The following is a 15,453-nucleotide window of genomic DNA, read 5'->3' on the forward strand; positions in this document are numbered from 1 at the left end:
GGGCCCAGTGTCAGAACACTTTCAGCAATCCAGAGGCCGGGGATGCAGGTCAGGAGGCCTCTGGGGCAGCTGGAAAGGGCTGCATGCCCATGCATATCCTGACATGGATGCTGACTTCTGTTTCTACAAGTCCTAGGTGTTATCCTGGCTGGCAGTGAAGCCTCAAACTAGCAAAGACGTGACAAGCACAGGACCCACCCAAGCCCTGGAACTGCCAGAAAGATTAGTTCTGGAGGAGGAAACAGAGGCTCAGGAGTTTGAAGTAACTTGCTTGAGGTCAGGGACTCTTAACAAAGAAAACCATAGGTCAGATTCCAACTTCAGTAATCAGAGAGGAGCAGCTAGTCCTCAAGCAGGTAGGGATGAGGGACAAAGACCTCTAGCAAGACACGTGTGGCGTGGGGGACAGACACCCACAGAATAGGTTCTCCCTGCTGTCTGCAGGGGCACCGTTAGCCCGAGTTGCTAGGTATCCATGCCACCTTTTTCTGGGCAAGATTTCCTCAGTTTCCCTTTGGGGAACTGCCTGTCTGCCATCTTCAGAAGTCTTGTGAAGTGAGTGGTGACCCATGTTTAGCCAATGAGACAGCACTGCACCTGCCTGGACCCCCTGAGTGGCTTAGGCACAGCCCTGGGAAGCAGTGAGACCTGTGCTCAGACTCCTATGAGGAGAATCCCACTGGAGGCCGGGGATGCAAGGGAGGGGGGCAGGAGTCAGCCTGCAGCTGCCAAGGCTGACATTCCCTTCTTGGACAGAGGCTGCCAAGAGAAGGGGGCCCACACAGCCTAGAGACAGCCTCATAAGGAGTCCTGCTGACTCAGTTTAAGCCTCTAGAAAGAGTCGGGGCTGAAGGCCCAGATCCCCTTCTGGACTTTTACATAAGCCATTGAAGCCCTATTTCCATTGGCAGCACTGTGAGTTTGACTCTCCCTCCTCTAACCCAAAGACCACAGGGCTCACTCCACCCCCATCGCCTGCACCCCACCCACGCATGTGCCTCTCCCCGAGTGCAGGCAGACACGACCCACGGGGAGCAGAGCTGCAGGTCAAGGCTGCCCTGAGCCACGCTCCCAGCCACGGCACGCTGTGGGGAACCACATACCACCAGCAGGTCGTTAAAGAGGAAGATTTCTCGCTGGTGCAGTCCAAGTTTCTGGGGCTTATTTGGGTCTGGAACCTCGAAGAGCCGGCAGTAGCAGACCAGTCTCCGGTGGGGCAGAGAGAGCACCTGTGTGGGGTGGGAAGCACTGCCGTCAGCCCCCTGCCCCTCTGCTAGAGCCTGGGTCGCACGCGAGTCCAGCCTGCAGACTCAACCCCCAGACTGTGGGCCTGGCATTTGAAAACACCCTCTCCTGCCAACTGTGCACAGCAGAGCAGACATGTTTGGACTCAGCAATCTTCCCCCACTCTTGTTCAGGAGCTCTCCTGACAGGCCGTGGAACATGCCCCTGCTTCTTATGATGCTTCCTTTCCTTTCCTGCAGACAGGTCCAGACTTCTCAGAGTATCACACTCATATGGGAGCTCCTCCACCCTCACTGAGAAATTCATGATCTCTGGGTCCCCACCAAGTGTCCGTCACAGATGTTAGCCTGGTAGTCTCTGCAAAGGTTTCTCCAAGAATGTGTCTACTCTAGACGAGGAAATTGAGGCACAGAGTGGTTGAGTTGAGCATGTCTCAGCCACACAAGTGGGAAGGTGCAGAGCTAGGAGCGGATTCCGGGCTGTTCCTAGAGAATCTCAATGGTTCTGATGTCTGAAAAACCCCGTCTGAGACCCCGAACCCATGGGAGGCATGGGTTCATGTGAGCCCCAACCCTGCCGAAGCCCAAGCCACTCTCAAGGCCAGGTGCAACCTGTATGGTGTCTAAGGGCTTGTGGTGACAAGCCATTAGGGAGGCCCAGCTGTGGCTGTGAGAGCACCCAGGATCACACAAGAGACAGCAAGTTAGTAAAGGGCCAGGATGTGCCGGGTCGTGTGATGGCAGGGAGGGTTTACTCTGCAACAGGTGTCCTGGTGGAGGGATGCCCTGGCTTAGCACATCAGGAAGACAAGAGGGGAGGGAGCACTGGGCCCAGGCTAGTATGCTCGGGGAAAGGCACTGTTCAGAGCAAAAGCGTGAAGGGGAGAGGACGGTGGGAGGTGGGGCCAGAGAGGTGGGTGAGGATGTCACAGTGGTATCCAGCGGTCTCTCCTTAGGGAAAGATGGGAAGAGAGGGGAGCAGACAGGTTTGTGACGCTGACTCTCACAGCACACGGCTGCCTGGGGAGAGGTAAAGACAGACACATGAACATGCCAGGTGACTGGCAGGCTAGCCCTGGGTCCAGGCACTCCTGGGGTGAGCAGGAAAACTTGCTCGAGGCCATGGCAGTGAAGTGTCGGGGGACGGGGGTGGGCAGAGCATGGGCGAGGTGGGAGGGATGGTCTGTTTCAGGCACGGGGCCTTGGGGTCTGAGGACAAGCGTTGGCCTCAGCGTTCAGCTGGATTCAGATGAGAGAGAAGACTGCTCTGGCCTGACAGCACAACCCTCCCCATGTGGCCGCCGTCTCTGGGCCTGCAGAGATCTGAGGCTGGGATAATTATGAAAATCAAATTTCCCATCGCTCCAGAAATTAATTCAAACAGTTAGGACGGTGGATCTGGGAGCTAGGGGATGCAGAGATGTGAACAAAGGACCCCCCGCCCCGCCCCCGTCCCTCACCCTGCTCCGGGGGTGGGGTGGGGTGGATATCAGCCAGAATGTAAAAGCAGAAGGATACTCACACAGCCCAGCCCATGGTGCAGGGATCCGATCTATGCAGGAAACATTAAACAAAAAAAGATATTAATCCAAAAACTGCCTGGGCCTGGAGAGAGCTAATGGGATGATATCCAAGTAGGTGAGCACTTGCCCTGGGGCATGTTCCATATCCTCTGTCCAGACACACCACACACATAGCTGGGGAGACCTTCTGGCGGCCAGAGCCCTCAGGGCACAATGAAGGTGGTCCACCAGGGAAACCCTGCATGACTCTGGCCATTGGTTTCTTAAGAGCCTCAGGCTCTCTTAAAATACAATCCAGAGCCAATAATTGTTATCCCAAATAGCTGGAGCCACCTGAAACCTAAAGTAACCCCCCCACCCCTAAGGAGCTGAGTTCCAAATGGCATCAGGGCCACTGCCCGGAGCTGAAGCCACTGAAGTAGGCCTGGTGTTACATGGAGCAGGGGCGGGTGGGAGTGAGGGAGCCAAGGATGCGGGGGCACCACATACCGGCTTCTTCCCCACAATGAGCTTCTCCACCTTCTGCACCTGGGACACGTGGTCCTCATTGGTCTTCAGCTCCCGCTTGCGAATGCGCTCGTAGATGCCAATCAGCATCTCCCGGGGGATGTCCTCGCCATCGTCCACACCTGGGCAGGGGACAGCAGCTAGGTGTCAGGGTGGCCCAGGATCTGGGTGGCTGTGGCACCACTCAGCTTTGGGCCCCAGGCTCGCCCCCCATTTGCCAGTTTCTAAACCCAGTCAGAGTATTGATGCCTTTCCCCAGTCCTCGGTGGAACCAAAGACTTCTGGACCCACAGCCATGGAAAGTCTTCAGTTGATTACAAAATGTCTCAGAATCCTTCCAAGAGGACCAGGCTAGCACAGCCACCCAGACTAGCATGCAGGGGGCTGTACCTCCTTCTGGCCGTGCTCCGAGGGCTTTATAAACATCAGCTTGCTAAAAGACCTTGGCTGAGTTCTTGCTTCGCCCCTTACTAGCTCTGTGACCAAGTCTCCTAGCTGGAGGTCCTCTCTGAAGCAGGCCACCAAGAGCAGAGGTGACTTCCCAGAGATCTTGTGAGGAAGCCAGAGCAGCCCTGGTGTATCCCAGAAAGTAAGAATTCGACGCACCTGAGCAGTGCTGCCAGCCGTTGGCCCACATCACATGAGTGGAAGCCAGGGGCCCAGAAGCCCAGCCTTGAACTCAGGCTGCTCTGACAGCAGGCACGTATCCTTTCTGCTATGCCTTGAAAAAACTGCTGAGGAAAACCCAGTCCTACTCATGAGAGAAATGCAAACCCACCACAGCCCTCAGACTGCAGGCAGGGAAAAATCCTGGGGTTTGGGAACTGGCAAGGCTGTGGGAAGGGGCCTCTCACACACTGCTGGTGGGACACGGACATGGTTCAGCCCTTGCACTGGGCCACTTGCCACCGCCTGGCACAATTATAAACTCAAATCCCCTCTGGGCCACGGACTGCATTTGGGGGAATTTGTCCCACGGGACATGGTATGCAAATGAGGTGACTCATTGCAGCATGGTTTCCAAATAGCGGAAGGCTGGAACTCACCCATTTACCCGTCAGTAGGGGACTGGTTAACCCATTGCCCCATAGGAGTGCAATGGAATACTACACACCTGCCCAGAAAATGAGCAAGGCCACAGGGAACTGACACGAGAACTTTCTCTTGGATTTTTTTTTTTAATAAAGATTTTATTTTTTCATGAGAGATACACAGAGAGAGAGGCAGAGACACAGGCAGAGGGAGAAGCAGGCTCCATGCAGGGAGCCCGACACGGGACTCGATCCCAGGACTCCAGGATCACATCCTGGGCTGCAGGCAGCGCTAAACTGCTGTGCCACTGGGGCTGCCCTCTCTTAGATTTGTTAAATGAGAAAAGCAAGGTGCAAAACAGGGAGTAAAAGCAGTCATGCACGTTTGTACTTGTGTGAGCAGAGGAGCTGTGGGAGGTGCCAGGGACTGAACAGCCTGGGCACACGGGGACGGATGGGAGGCCTCTGCTACACACCTTGACTACTTTTTTTTTTTTAAACAGACTATTTTCTACAGCTGTTGCTTAGAGCAGTTAAGTTCACAGCAAAATTGAGGGAAAAGTACAGAGATTTCCCCATGACACCTGCCCCTCCACCCCCACTAACCTCCTGCACCAAGACTTGTTATAATCAGTAAAAAACTACACTGACATGCCATTCACTCAAAGTCCATAGCTGACACTGGATTCACTCTTGGTGTTGTATATTCGATAATAAATGATTAATGGCACATGTCCACCATGGTGGAGTCAGATGGAGTCACTGCCCCAAAACCCCTCTGGGCTCTACCTAACTCATCCCTCCACCAACCCTACCACCCCCGCAACCACTGATCTTTGATATCTCCATAGTTTTGCCTTTTCTGGAATGTCATATAGTTGGAATCATACAGCATGTGGTCTCTTCAATCTGGCTTCTTTTACTGAGTAATATGCATTTAAGTTTCCTTCAGTCTTCTCACGGCTTGGTAGCTCATTTCTTTTTAACACTGAATAATATTCCGTTGTCTGGATGAGACAGTTTATGTATCCATTCATCTACCGAAGGACACCTTGGTTGCTTCCAAGTTTTGGCAACTATGAAAAAAGCTGCTATAAAATATCCATGTGCAGGTTTTTGTGTGGACATACGTTTTCAACTCCTTTGGGTAAATACCACGGAATCTGATTGCTTGGGTGTATTACTTTTTTTTTTTTTAAACTATGTGAGGATAATACCCATTCAAAAATCAATCTAAAGAATTTAAAAACAGGGGATCCCTGGGTGGCTCAGCGATTTAGCGCCTGCCTTTGGCCCAGGGCATGGTCCTGGAGTCCCAGGATCGAGTCCCACATTAGGCTTCCTGCATGGAGCCTGCTTCTCTCTCTGCCTCTCTCTCTCTTTCTGTGTCACTCATGAATGAATAAATAAAATCTTTAAAAAATAAAGAATTTAAAAACAGATTGTCAATAAAATAAAAGCATTGGTCATCTGACTTTCGTGCTGGTGAGCAATTCCCCTCCCACCTGCCTTCCAACCCCCAGAGATACTCCTGGTGCTGGACCTACCAGGAGAACCAAAGTGAACAATTCCAGAGAAAATGTGTCCAGTGTGTGTTGGGGGGAAGGTTTCCTCTACAAAGAACAAGCTGGATGTCTTCCCAGGGCAGAGCACCAGGTGGGCTTTGGGAGACCAGAGTCCTGCCCCCTCTGACATGCACTTGCTGTGTGATCTTGGGCGAATCCCCTCCCTCTCTGCCTTGGTTGCCTTTCCGGACACAAGGAAGATGGAACAGAACGCTCCCCGGTTCCTGGTTGGAAAAGATGGGATTTGGTGGGAATGGCCCAGGCTTGGGAGATGGAACCAGCAGCTCGCTCCCCCGAGAAGTGGGATGAGAATGCCCTGCAGACCGCGGGGATATGAGGGTAGCTGACTGGCAGGACCTGGCCCAGCAACCCCATCCTTCCCGGAGCCTTCTTCCCTCTGGGCTAATCACTCTGGCTCCTCCTGTTGCTCCCCATACAGGAAGGGTCCCAATTATGGGGGTGAGGTTTACAGGCAGAAAAAAAATCACAGTCAAGTCACAGAGACCTTTAAACTCCCCTGGGGTCGTCAACAGCATGTACTACATAGCCTGCTTTCTGTACGCTAGGCCCACACAGGACTCTGGGAAAACCAGAGTCAGGCTCAGCCCTGCAAGGAAAGAAGTATAGGGCTGACAGAGGAGTGCACATCCTTGCCCCACCAAAGCATCTGCTGGTTGTGCTCTCGTGCTCTGGTACTGACTTCCATTAAGGAAGTTCCCAGACTCCTTAGCTTCTTAGAAACTCTAGCTAAGACCTAAATTCCTTGTAGCCCACAGCGCCCCTCAGATCTAGCAGAGGGCCACACACCATGAGTGCTCAGTGCAGGGAATGGCCATCGTCTGAGTGGTCTGAACCAAGCCCTGGCCCCTCGGCTTCCCTGATGGCTCAGGTCCTGGAGCCCAGCCACCTCTGGGTGGGCATCCCATTAGCCGGCTTGGTGCAGGGGTGCCCACCGCCAGGGGGCGTGCTAAGACAGTTCAAGCCTGGGCAGGGGTTTGGGGGGGGGTGCTCATCCTGTCCCAGGAGACGGGATGACGGAACAGGGGCTTTTACGGGGGGGGGGGTAAAAAGGACAAGAAGAGTACATTTAAATGGCTCAGGAAGTTCACAAAGGTGGACCTGATTCAAACCAGGTTTTTTCTTTTTTTAAAAATATGACACCCTTGGGGCGCCTCAGTGGCTCAGTGGGTTCAGCATTGGGCTCTGGATTTTGGCTCAGGTCATGATCTCAGGGTTGTTGAGATGGGGCCCCACTTCGGGTTCTGTGCTGGGCGCAGAGCCTGGCTGAGGTTCTCTCTCTCTCTCTTCCTCTGCCCCTCCCCACCTTCTTCCTCACATATGTGTGTACATGTATATTTACATATATTTATATATGTATACCTGTACCCCACACCCTTTCTAAGGGGACCTCAGCCTGCTGTAGCTGATCTTCCCCCAAAGAGAGGGACACAGTCCTCCTCTTCCTCCCAGGGACTTCAGGTCACCTGGGAGACAGCTGTCCCCTTTTCAACTCCTTTTCTCCATAATGACCCCAGGAAGCCTCCCGTCTCACTGTCCACCTTAGCGCCCGTCAAACACGGGCCACGCGCCTCAGCCTTGGGGCCCAGCCAGAACTAGCTCCGGTGCTTTCATCCGCTGAGTTCTAGAGTGACTGCCTAAGTGTGGCAAATGATACGGGCTTCCTGTTTATAGTGTGATATAAAGTTTCTCTAAAACACATACATACGAAGGCAAGTCAGCTTCGCGAGGAGTATCGAGGGTAGGGAGGGGCAACCCAGTGACAGGGAGGGTGTGTGCCAGCCCCTTGGCCTGGCTCTGCCTGCCAGGGACGCCCAGTGCCTGGGCTCCAGACTGTGCTCCCTCACCTCCCCCGATCCAGCCTCTGTGGACCGTACCGGGCCCTCCTGTGCTGGCCTAAGCTTTCTCGGGCCTGGCCCCCTGCCCCCCACCTCCATCTATCGAACCCCCACATAGCCTTCTAGAACATGCTGAAAAGGTCACCTCTGCCACGTGTGAGGTTCCTGGCACCATGAGATCCAGGTGTGTGTGTCACTGCCTGTGACAGCGGTCAGCACCCTTTAGGGTAATTGATGCGGTGTCCATGGAACCAAGGCTCACCCCGTGCCCCTGTGGCAAGGACTGGGTGTGCCAGAGCCTGGCCCCTTGGCTCTGCCCCGTGCTTGGCTGGGTGCGTGCTGAGATAGCGTCCGAGGGACAGCTGTACGCCAGAGCCCAGGGCCTGGGCCAGCTCACCTCGCAGGTTCTTGACGAAGTCCTCCAGCTTCATCTTCCGCTCTGGTTTGACGTTGGGGCTGTACATGTCTGTGTTGAGCAGGATGATGGCAAACGCCAGGATGAAAATGGTGTCTGGGTTCCGGAACTGTCGAACCACCCCGGGGTTGCAGATGCAGTAGCGCTGGCTGTAGGCCGGGAGAGGGAGCAGGGTCAGGACCATGTCAGTTGGGCAGGAGCCTCAGTTTGCACATCTGGTAAATGGGGGTGACACCTGCTCCTCCTTACACTGGTTATACCTCAACAACCTGTACTCTGGCTGGCGATGGCTGCTGAGGGAGACGACCATGTTTCTCCATCTCCCTGGGAACTGGATGCAGCCCAGGAGGTGGCTAAATTCTGGCCATTGGGATATGGGCAGGTAGGATGTAGGCAGCTCTAAGGCTATACTCTCCTCACCTGCCTGGAACAGGGATGTGATGGTAGGTGTTGGACCCGCTACCAGGGACCCTGAGATGAAAGGAGCCTGGCTCAGGGAGTGGGGTGGATGAGGGGCACAGACCAGAGAAGAGGAACTGTGCAGGCCCATGACTAAGGCAGTAGCGTCGGAGCTCAGAAAACATGGGCTTCAATCCTGTCTTCTCCATTAGTGCCGCCACCTCCAGGAAGCCCTCCTGCAACTGCCTGAGCAACCCCCTCCTAGGGCCCCAGAGTCATCCTCCTGTTGTGTTCTCCTTCCCCACCTTTGTCCTACCACTGGCACTGGGCCCCGAAGGCTGGGTCAGTGGCTGACTCGTGTCTCCCCCACCTAGCATGGGCACAGAGGATCCTACCCAGACACTGTGCACACACTCCTGGGATGAATGAGTGTGGGGTGGCAGTCGGCCTTGACTGTGGGCTCTCTGCTGTACCAGGTGCTGGGCTAAGTGTACCCAGACGTTCAAAGTGGTTCAGTCCTTCCACTCTGTCTAAGGTAGGGGCTTCTGTTTTTCCCCACTCTATAGGCAAGGACATGAGGCACAGAGAGGTTAAGTAACCAGGGAAAAGTCACACAGCTAGGAAGTGGTGGAGTGGGTGTTAGAGCCAGGCCATCTGGCTGTGTAGCTTGTGCTGAGTCACTATGTGAGACGGGCAGACAATGACGACACAGACTCATGAATGAGTGATGCTCACGAGGACCTGCAGGAACACAGACTGTCCAAAAGTGTGGTTCTAGAGATAACCAGCACAGCACCTGGCACACAGAAGGGGCTACTGCCTCATTCCCCAGGCACGTTCAGGGCCACCTGACCCTGCTTAGGGGACAGGGGTAAATGGGGTGTTTGGGCCCCAAGCCATGGGCCTCAGAGCCAGGAACCATCCTCTTCCCGACACCCACCCATGCCCTGCCCTGACCCCAACCTGAAAGCCTCGATGAGCCGCTCCACCTTCTGAGCCTCCCCTTGGACCCGGATGTGTGCCTGGAACTTCCTGAGAGCTTCATCTAATTCCATGGCGGAGAAATCCATCTCATCCACCACGCAGCTGAAACGAGACACCAAGGCTGCATCAGGGTCTGCTGCCTGCACAGCCTCTGCCGCCCTTCCTGTCGAGGGCAGAGCATACAGGCAGTCAGTGCAGGGCAGGCTGTGAGCTGCCCAGAGCCAGGGGATCCAGAAGGGCCCTCTGCCTGGCTTCCTCCAACCAGTCAACACTCCAGATTACAGCCCAAAGACCCCTGTGCTTCTGGGGGGTCCACAGACCCCCTGAAACTATAGGAAAACATTGGTGCTTGTGTAATTATCTACAGAGGGGCCAGAGTATATGGCTGCTCCTGAGAAAGGCCCTCGGAGCAGAAATAGATGGCGCTCAGTGTGCACGTTACACAGAGCACACAACAGGACGTTACTGCTGAGTCTTCTCAGGCTTCTCAGACATCCCTCATTTGTGAGGGATGCCAGGAGCACACTCCCATCTTCTCCAGGAGGATGGGGAGGCTGGCCGCTAACTTGCCAGCCAGTGACTGTGCACTGAGCCCATTTTCCCACGTCATGGGTCTGGGGAGAGGTGCCTGGGTTTTGCCGGGTGTCCTTCCAGGGGCACCTTGGAGGACCTGTGCCAGCCTCATCTGCTAATCTGCCAAGGGGAGCGGAGCTCGCAGGAGTGGCTGGTAACTGGGTTTTGTTTGGTGCCACTTGTCCTAGCACTACCCTCCAGCATAACATGCTCCGTCCTCTCTGATCCTGACCCTTGAACAAAGAAGGTGGGGTCTGCACCAAGGACCACTCAGAGGGCCATGGTGTCCAGTGTATCTATTTTATCTATTTGTAACAAAGCCATGGCCACCCCTGGTGGGGGTTGCAGAGGCCTCAGCCATGGGGGGCCTAATCCTGTCAGGGCCCTCCTTCTGCTGGGTGTGATGGGCTTCGGCATAAACAGGCTGTAGTGTGCCCTTGGCCTTCTCTGAGTGCTCATGGCCCTGGGGGCACCATCCTTTGAGGCTGCTGCAGAGCAGGTGGGGGAGGGCCGGGGCCACACAGGGTATTTTGCTGACTAGCATCTGAGCTGGATGCCTGGTGTAGAGGGTCGGGGCTGGGGGTTGGGGGTGGGGTTAGGACTGCTACTTCCTGAGGCTGCTATTTTCTGATAGGGGAGAACAAAGCACGGATTTCCTATAGCAGTTAGTTTGGGGGGTAGGGTGGGGAATCTGGGGTGGGGGGGGAAGTGCAGGAATGGCTGCAGGGGGTGGGGGGCTGGCCCAAGATGGTCTTAGGCCCAATTCATAAAAGACCTCATCTACTTTCCCCTGAACTGTTTCCTGAGGCTGGTTTCTAAGGCGGAGAGGGGCACTAACCATGCTAACAATGCAGCAGGCTTTTCCCAATGAGGGCTGGAACAGAAATGGCAAGCAGGGAGAAAGCAGTCCGGGTGGGTGTGCCTGGCCACCCGGTGGGTGTGCCTGGTGGGTGTAGCTAGCCATCCTGCTGGGTGCTAGCTACAGCCAGCTGCTGCCAAAGGCCCCGGCTCCCTGTGTCCTGTGTGTCTGCGCCTGTGCCTGTGTGTGCAGGTGGGTGTGTAACTGAATGGTACATACGTGTGTATATGAGCCCCCATGTGTGGGGGTGGGGAGCACCCAGGCCAGCCCATTCCTGAGCCCGGGTTTCCTCACCTGTAAAAGAGGCCCAGGCAGCTGCCTGCCTCCTCCCAGGGAAGCAGATGTGGTGAGCACACATGTGGCTAGGCTCTTCCTTATGGCAGAGACCCCTGGCCCCAGGAGGCCCGCTGCCCACCCCCTTGGCTTTTTTCATTCATCCCAGGAGGCAGGGCTGGACGGATGCAAGGCACTGCTCTTGTTACTAGTGGTTTGCTCTTTACCCCACTCTGATTTCTGCTCCCAGCATACGTCTTAGTGTGTAGCTGCCTGGTCAGAAAAATCCTCAACAACGGGCCTGGAGATGCTTCCCCCAAGTCTTGAGCCACCCTATTTGGTCCTGTCCTGCAGCTTTGGCTCATCTGTGAAAGGGACTTAGTAAGATGTGACACTCACTCCATGTATTTGAGGACAATGCAGGGCCCATACACAGCAACTGCTTTATAAACTCAAAGATCCAAGCATGGGGTCCTTTCTACTTAGGGCAGTCTCAAGAAGGGATGGAGAGATTTGGGGTACAGGCAGGGCTTCTCCAAACTGTCAACAGTTCCCAGGGAGCTGGAAACCTGGTTTTCTGCAGACAGTGAGGACTTGGTCTATGTTCCAGCAGGCGGGGTGAGCCTGACACTGCTTGTGTGCAGGTCCACGTCCCCAAACCCCAGCCCCAGAACTCACTCAAGCACATCTCGGTTGAATTGTTTCTGCCGGTTGCCCAGGAACTCGCCGATCATCTGCCTGCTGAGGCCTTTGCGCTGCAGCAAGAAGTGGGCCACCCCCACTGGAGTGTCAGGCACAAAGCCGCGCTCGATGAGGTACTGGACGCCCTTCTCAGGCTTCCTAGGGGTGGGACGAGAGACAGGCTCAGCCCTGGCTGCCCCACCCCCTCCCAGCTTGCCCTCCTCCCTGGGTACTCAGGGTACCCCGCTCTGTTCTGCTGGAGCCCGTAATACAGGGAACCCAGAACTGCCCAGATCCAGCTCCAGGCATAGCGCCTAGGACTGGGCCATCCACAGGAGCGTGGCCACGTTGCTGGAGCAGGGACCTGCTCCCCCTACTGCTCTGCAGTGCCCCAAAAGCCCCTCTCTGTAGAAGTCACTGCCAGGCAGATGGGAACACCTTGCCCTGCACGTCCTGGCCTGTCCCCTGCCCCCCAACAGTAAATGGCCTCTAACACATGCTGAGTGCTGACTCTGAGCACACTGTCTAAGCACCCTATATGCATATCTTCTCACACTCCTCCTGGGGTCAGCACTCCTGTTACCTGGGCCGTTGAGAAGCCTGACAGCCACGTAACCTTGCCAGCAGCCTCAAGCCTTTGTTATACTTCCTGACAGTCAGGTGCCTGGTATGCTGCATGCAGTAAGCACCACGGAAGGTTCTTACGACTAGCTCCAATTTCTAGGAGAGGAAGTGAAAGTGCTCCATTGATCCTTCCTGGGCAAACAGGGTTTCTAGGAAGGGCTGGGCTGGCCCTGCAGGGCTTAGTAAGTCCACCTGCACTGGGAGCCATGGGGCCCCAGGGGAGAGGGAGCTGTGGTGGAGGGAGGCCCCCTCAGAGGCCCAGCAGGGGGCCCAGGCTGGCCTCTTCCTCCCTCTGGCCTCTTCCTCCCTCTGGGCCTCTGTCCTCCTGCTGATCCATGTGGTACAACACAGGCTTGGCTGACCTCACAGCGTGGTGTGAGGGGGCCGTATGTGTGACCCTTGGAACGTGGGTGTCCAACGACCCCAGAGCCTCAGCCGGGCCTGCACAGGGGTGTAGGGGGTGGGGGTGAGCGAGGTCACCCACTAACTGGGAGCTGGGCCCTACCACTTGCCCCAGCATGTAGAGATCAGTGTTCTGCTATTCCCTAGAAGCCTAGGGGCAAGAGCAGATCCACCCGCCCCACAAAGTATGGGGCTCCTGACAGCAGCGTCCAGCACATGCTGTATTCCTACCTGCAAGCAAAAGCAGACTTCCTGCTGCAAGGTGACCTTACTATTTTTACCCCAGGATGACCACACACCCTAACATCACCTTCAGGAGTTTGGCAGGGAGTGGTGGCCGGCCAGCTGGGCCCTGACATGGATGTGGGGACAGAGCACTGCTCCCCGACCCTTGCCACACACCCCAAGAACTGCTCCTGCCCCAGCCTCTCCAGCCACTCGGCTGCTCATGCTCCCTCACTGCCCTGCTCCATGCCAACCCCCACAGGGCCCATGCCCACTCTCCTCTTCAACTTCTAGGTCAGGGGTCACCACAGCCAACCTGCAGATGTCTTTTTTTTAGCCTACACAACATTAGCGGAAGGAATTCTAGTGAGTTGTCAACATGTAGAAGTTGGGAGAGCTCAATCCAGAATCTGGATTTCTGGCTTCTCTTGGAAAATCAGGCCATCTGACCCTCCTGGGCCTGTGCTCTTGTGCGGCAATGACTGGAGAGCTGGGCTGGACCTCCCTGCTCAGGCATCCTGCGTCAGCCACCCACAACCTGGGCCTCCCTGGTTCCTTGAGGCCCAAATATGGGGCCCCGATCCAGGCCTGGCTTGCTTCCCTGGTGGGGCTGGCTGACCTCCCCACTCTGCCCCCTTCTGTGTTGATACACCAATGTTGCACAGCATCTCAGGCTTCTAGGATATGGGCTCCTCCACCTGGGAGGAGAAGGCAGCAGGAGAGTGGAACACACTGCAGGAAGGAGAGTCTTACAAGAGGTCATGAGAATGCGGATTCTTCACAGATTAAGTACCCAGAGCCTACTTTTTGCTAGGTACTGCTCAGGATGACAGCAGTGAGCGAGGCTGGTCAAGAACACCCCACAATGGTAGGCTCTAATCCTTGGTCTAAAGGACAAAGGGACTAAATGATGGCTGGAGGGCACAGGGAGGGGTTCCTGCAGGTGCCTTCAGGGCCTTCTCTGAGCAGGTGACACTGGGCAGTGACCTAAGTCATTAGGGAGCTTCCTAGATGGAGGCAAAAGTAAATGCAAAGGCCCTGAGGTGACAAAGGGTTTTGCAGGATCCAGGGCCAGAAAGCTGCTCCAGGGTGGCTGAGAGTAGGAGCCCTGGGACAGGATAGCATGGCAGCAGGGTGGGCAGGCTGGAACCCACAGAGTTCTGCAGGCCACAGGGGGAATCTGGTTTTCCCCTGAGTGGGACGAGAAGCCCCAGTGTGTTAATGATCAGGGCAGTGATGGGACCCGATGTCCAGGCTGAAGAAGCTCCCGCTGGCTGCTCTGTGAAGAACAAGGCTAGATCTGAAGCGGGAGCCCAGCTAGGACTTCCCTACAAGCATTCCATGCTAAAGGGCAGGAGGTGGGGAGCAGCAGCTGGTTTTAGAACACAGCTTGAGGGTAGAGATGATAGTATTTGCTGGTGGATCTGAGTTTGAACCTGATGGCTCCAGCTCCTAGTCTGAACCAAATGTGGGAGGGACTGGTTCCACCCGGCAAGTTTCACAGCGATGTCCCAGGAGAAAGGAATCTGAACTCACTGGGCCTTGACCAGTGACCAGGAGCTCATTGAGCAACTGAGAGGAAAGGTGTGGTGGCAGGAGGCACAGGTAAGGAGCTGGGGTCGGCGGTGTGGGCCAGGCAGGGAGCTCCAGGGTCAGGATGAGCACAATGGTCAAAGAAGTGTCTGGATGGCCTGGCCTTCAGGGACCTCCTGGCAGCACACAGCCAGTGCACTGGACACCGATAACGTGAGTTCCCTGCCTGTCAGGTCCTTGCTGGTCCCGGCCACCTCGACAATGCAGTGAAACCCCAAGTGTGCTCCTGGGGGCTCTGCCAAGCAGTGGTCCTAGATTCACCTGTTCCTTTACAGAGCTCCATGCTGACCAAAGGGGCTTGTGCCCATATATCCTGCTAAGTGTCCCACATGGTGACCTGCAGGGTGATGGGACGCAATGGGATGAGTTATCAGTGCTGCCCACCTCTCCTTGTGGCCTTTAGGGGGCCATGTGGTATACTGTGGCCAATGCACTGTGAGAGAAGTGATGTGTGGCACTTCCTATGGGAACTGCGTGATCCCTTCTGGCACCTTCCTCTGCCATAGGACCAGGGAGTCCACATCGAAAGGATGCCCCTGCTGTCTTGTACCTGAGAGACTTGATGAGCAGTCCCTGGCTAACCAGTAACGGATGGCAGTATGACAGAAATTAACCTGTGCTGTGTCAGCACACTGGAGCCCCCCACCTCCCCACCAGACTTCCCTCAAACCCAGACTCTTACTAGCTGGGTGACCTGGG

General features: G+C 55.6%; 1 protein-coding gene across 13 annotated transcripts in view; it reads right to left on the reverse strand.

Annotated features, from left to right (window-relative positions):
* IQSEC1 (IQ motif and Sec7 domain ArfGEF 1) overlaps window positions 1-15,453 on the reverse strand; it is a 379,425-nt gene that overhangs the window by 14,850 nt on the left and 349,122 nt on the right. For all 13 annotated transcript variants that reach the window (XM_077857658.1, XM_077857665.1, XM_077857666.1 and 10 more), the window contains 6 exons: window positions 11,908-12,069; window positions 9,504-9,626; window positions 8,124-8,290; window positions 3,257-3,396; window positions 2,767-2,796; window positions 1,104-1,229 (listed from right to left, as the gene is read on the reverse strand). In XM_077857658.1, the coding sequence (XP_077713784.1) occupies window positions 1,104-1,229; window positions 2,767-2,796; window positions 3,257-3,396; window positions 8,124-8,290; window positions 9,504-9,626; window positions 11,908-12,069 (748 nt within the window). The remainder of the gene's footprint in view (window positions 1-1,103; window positions 1,230-2,766; window positions 2,797-3,256; window positions 3,397-8,123; window positions 8,291-9,503; window positions 9,627-11,907; window positions 12,070-15,453) is intronic.

The sequence above is a fragment of the Canis aureus genome, chromosome 19 (assembly GCF_053574225.1).
Source record: "Canis aureus isolate CA01 chromosome 19, VMU_Caureus_v.1.0, whole genome shotgun sequence".
NCBI lineage: Eukaryota > Metazoa > Chordata > Mammalia > Carnivora > Canidae > Canis > Canis aureus.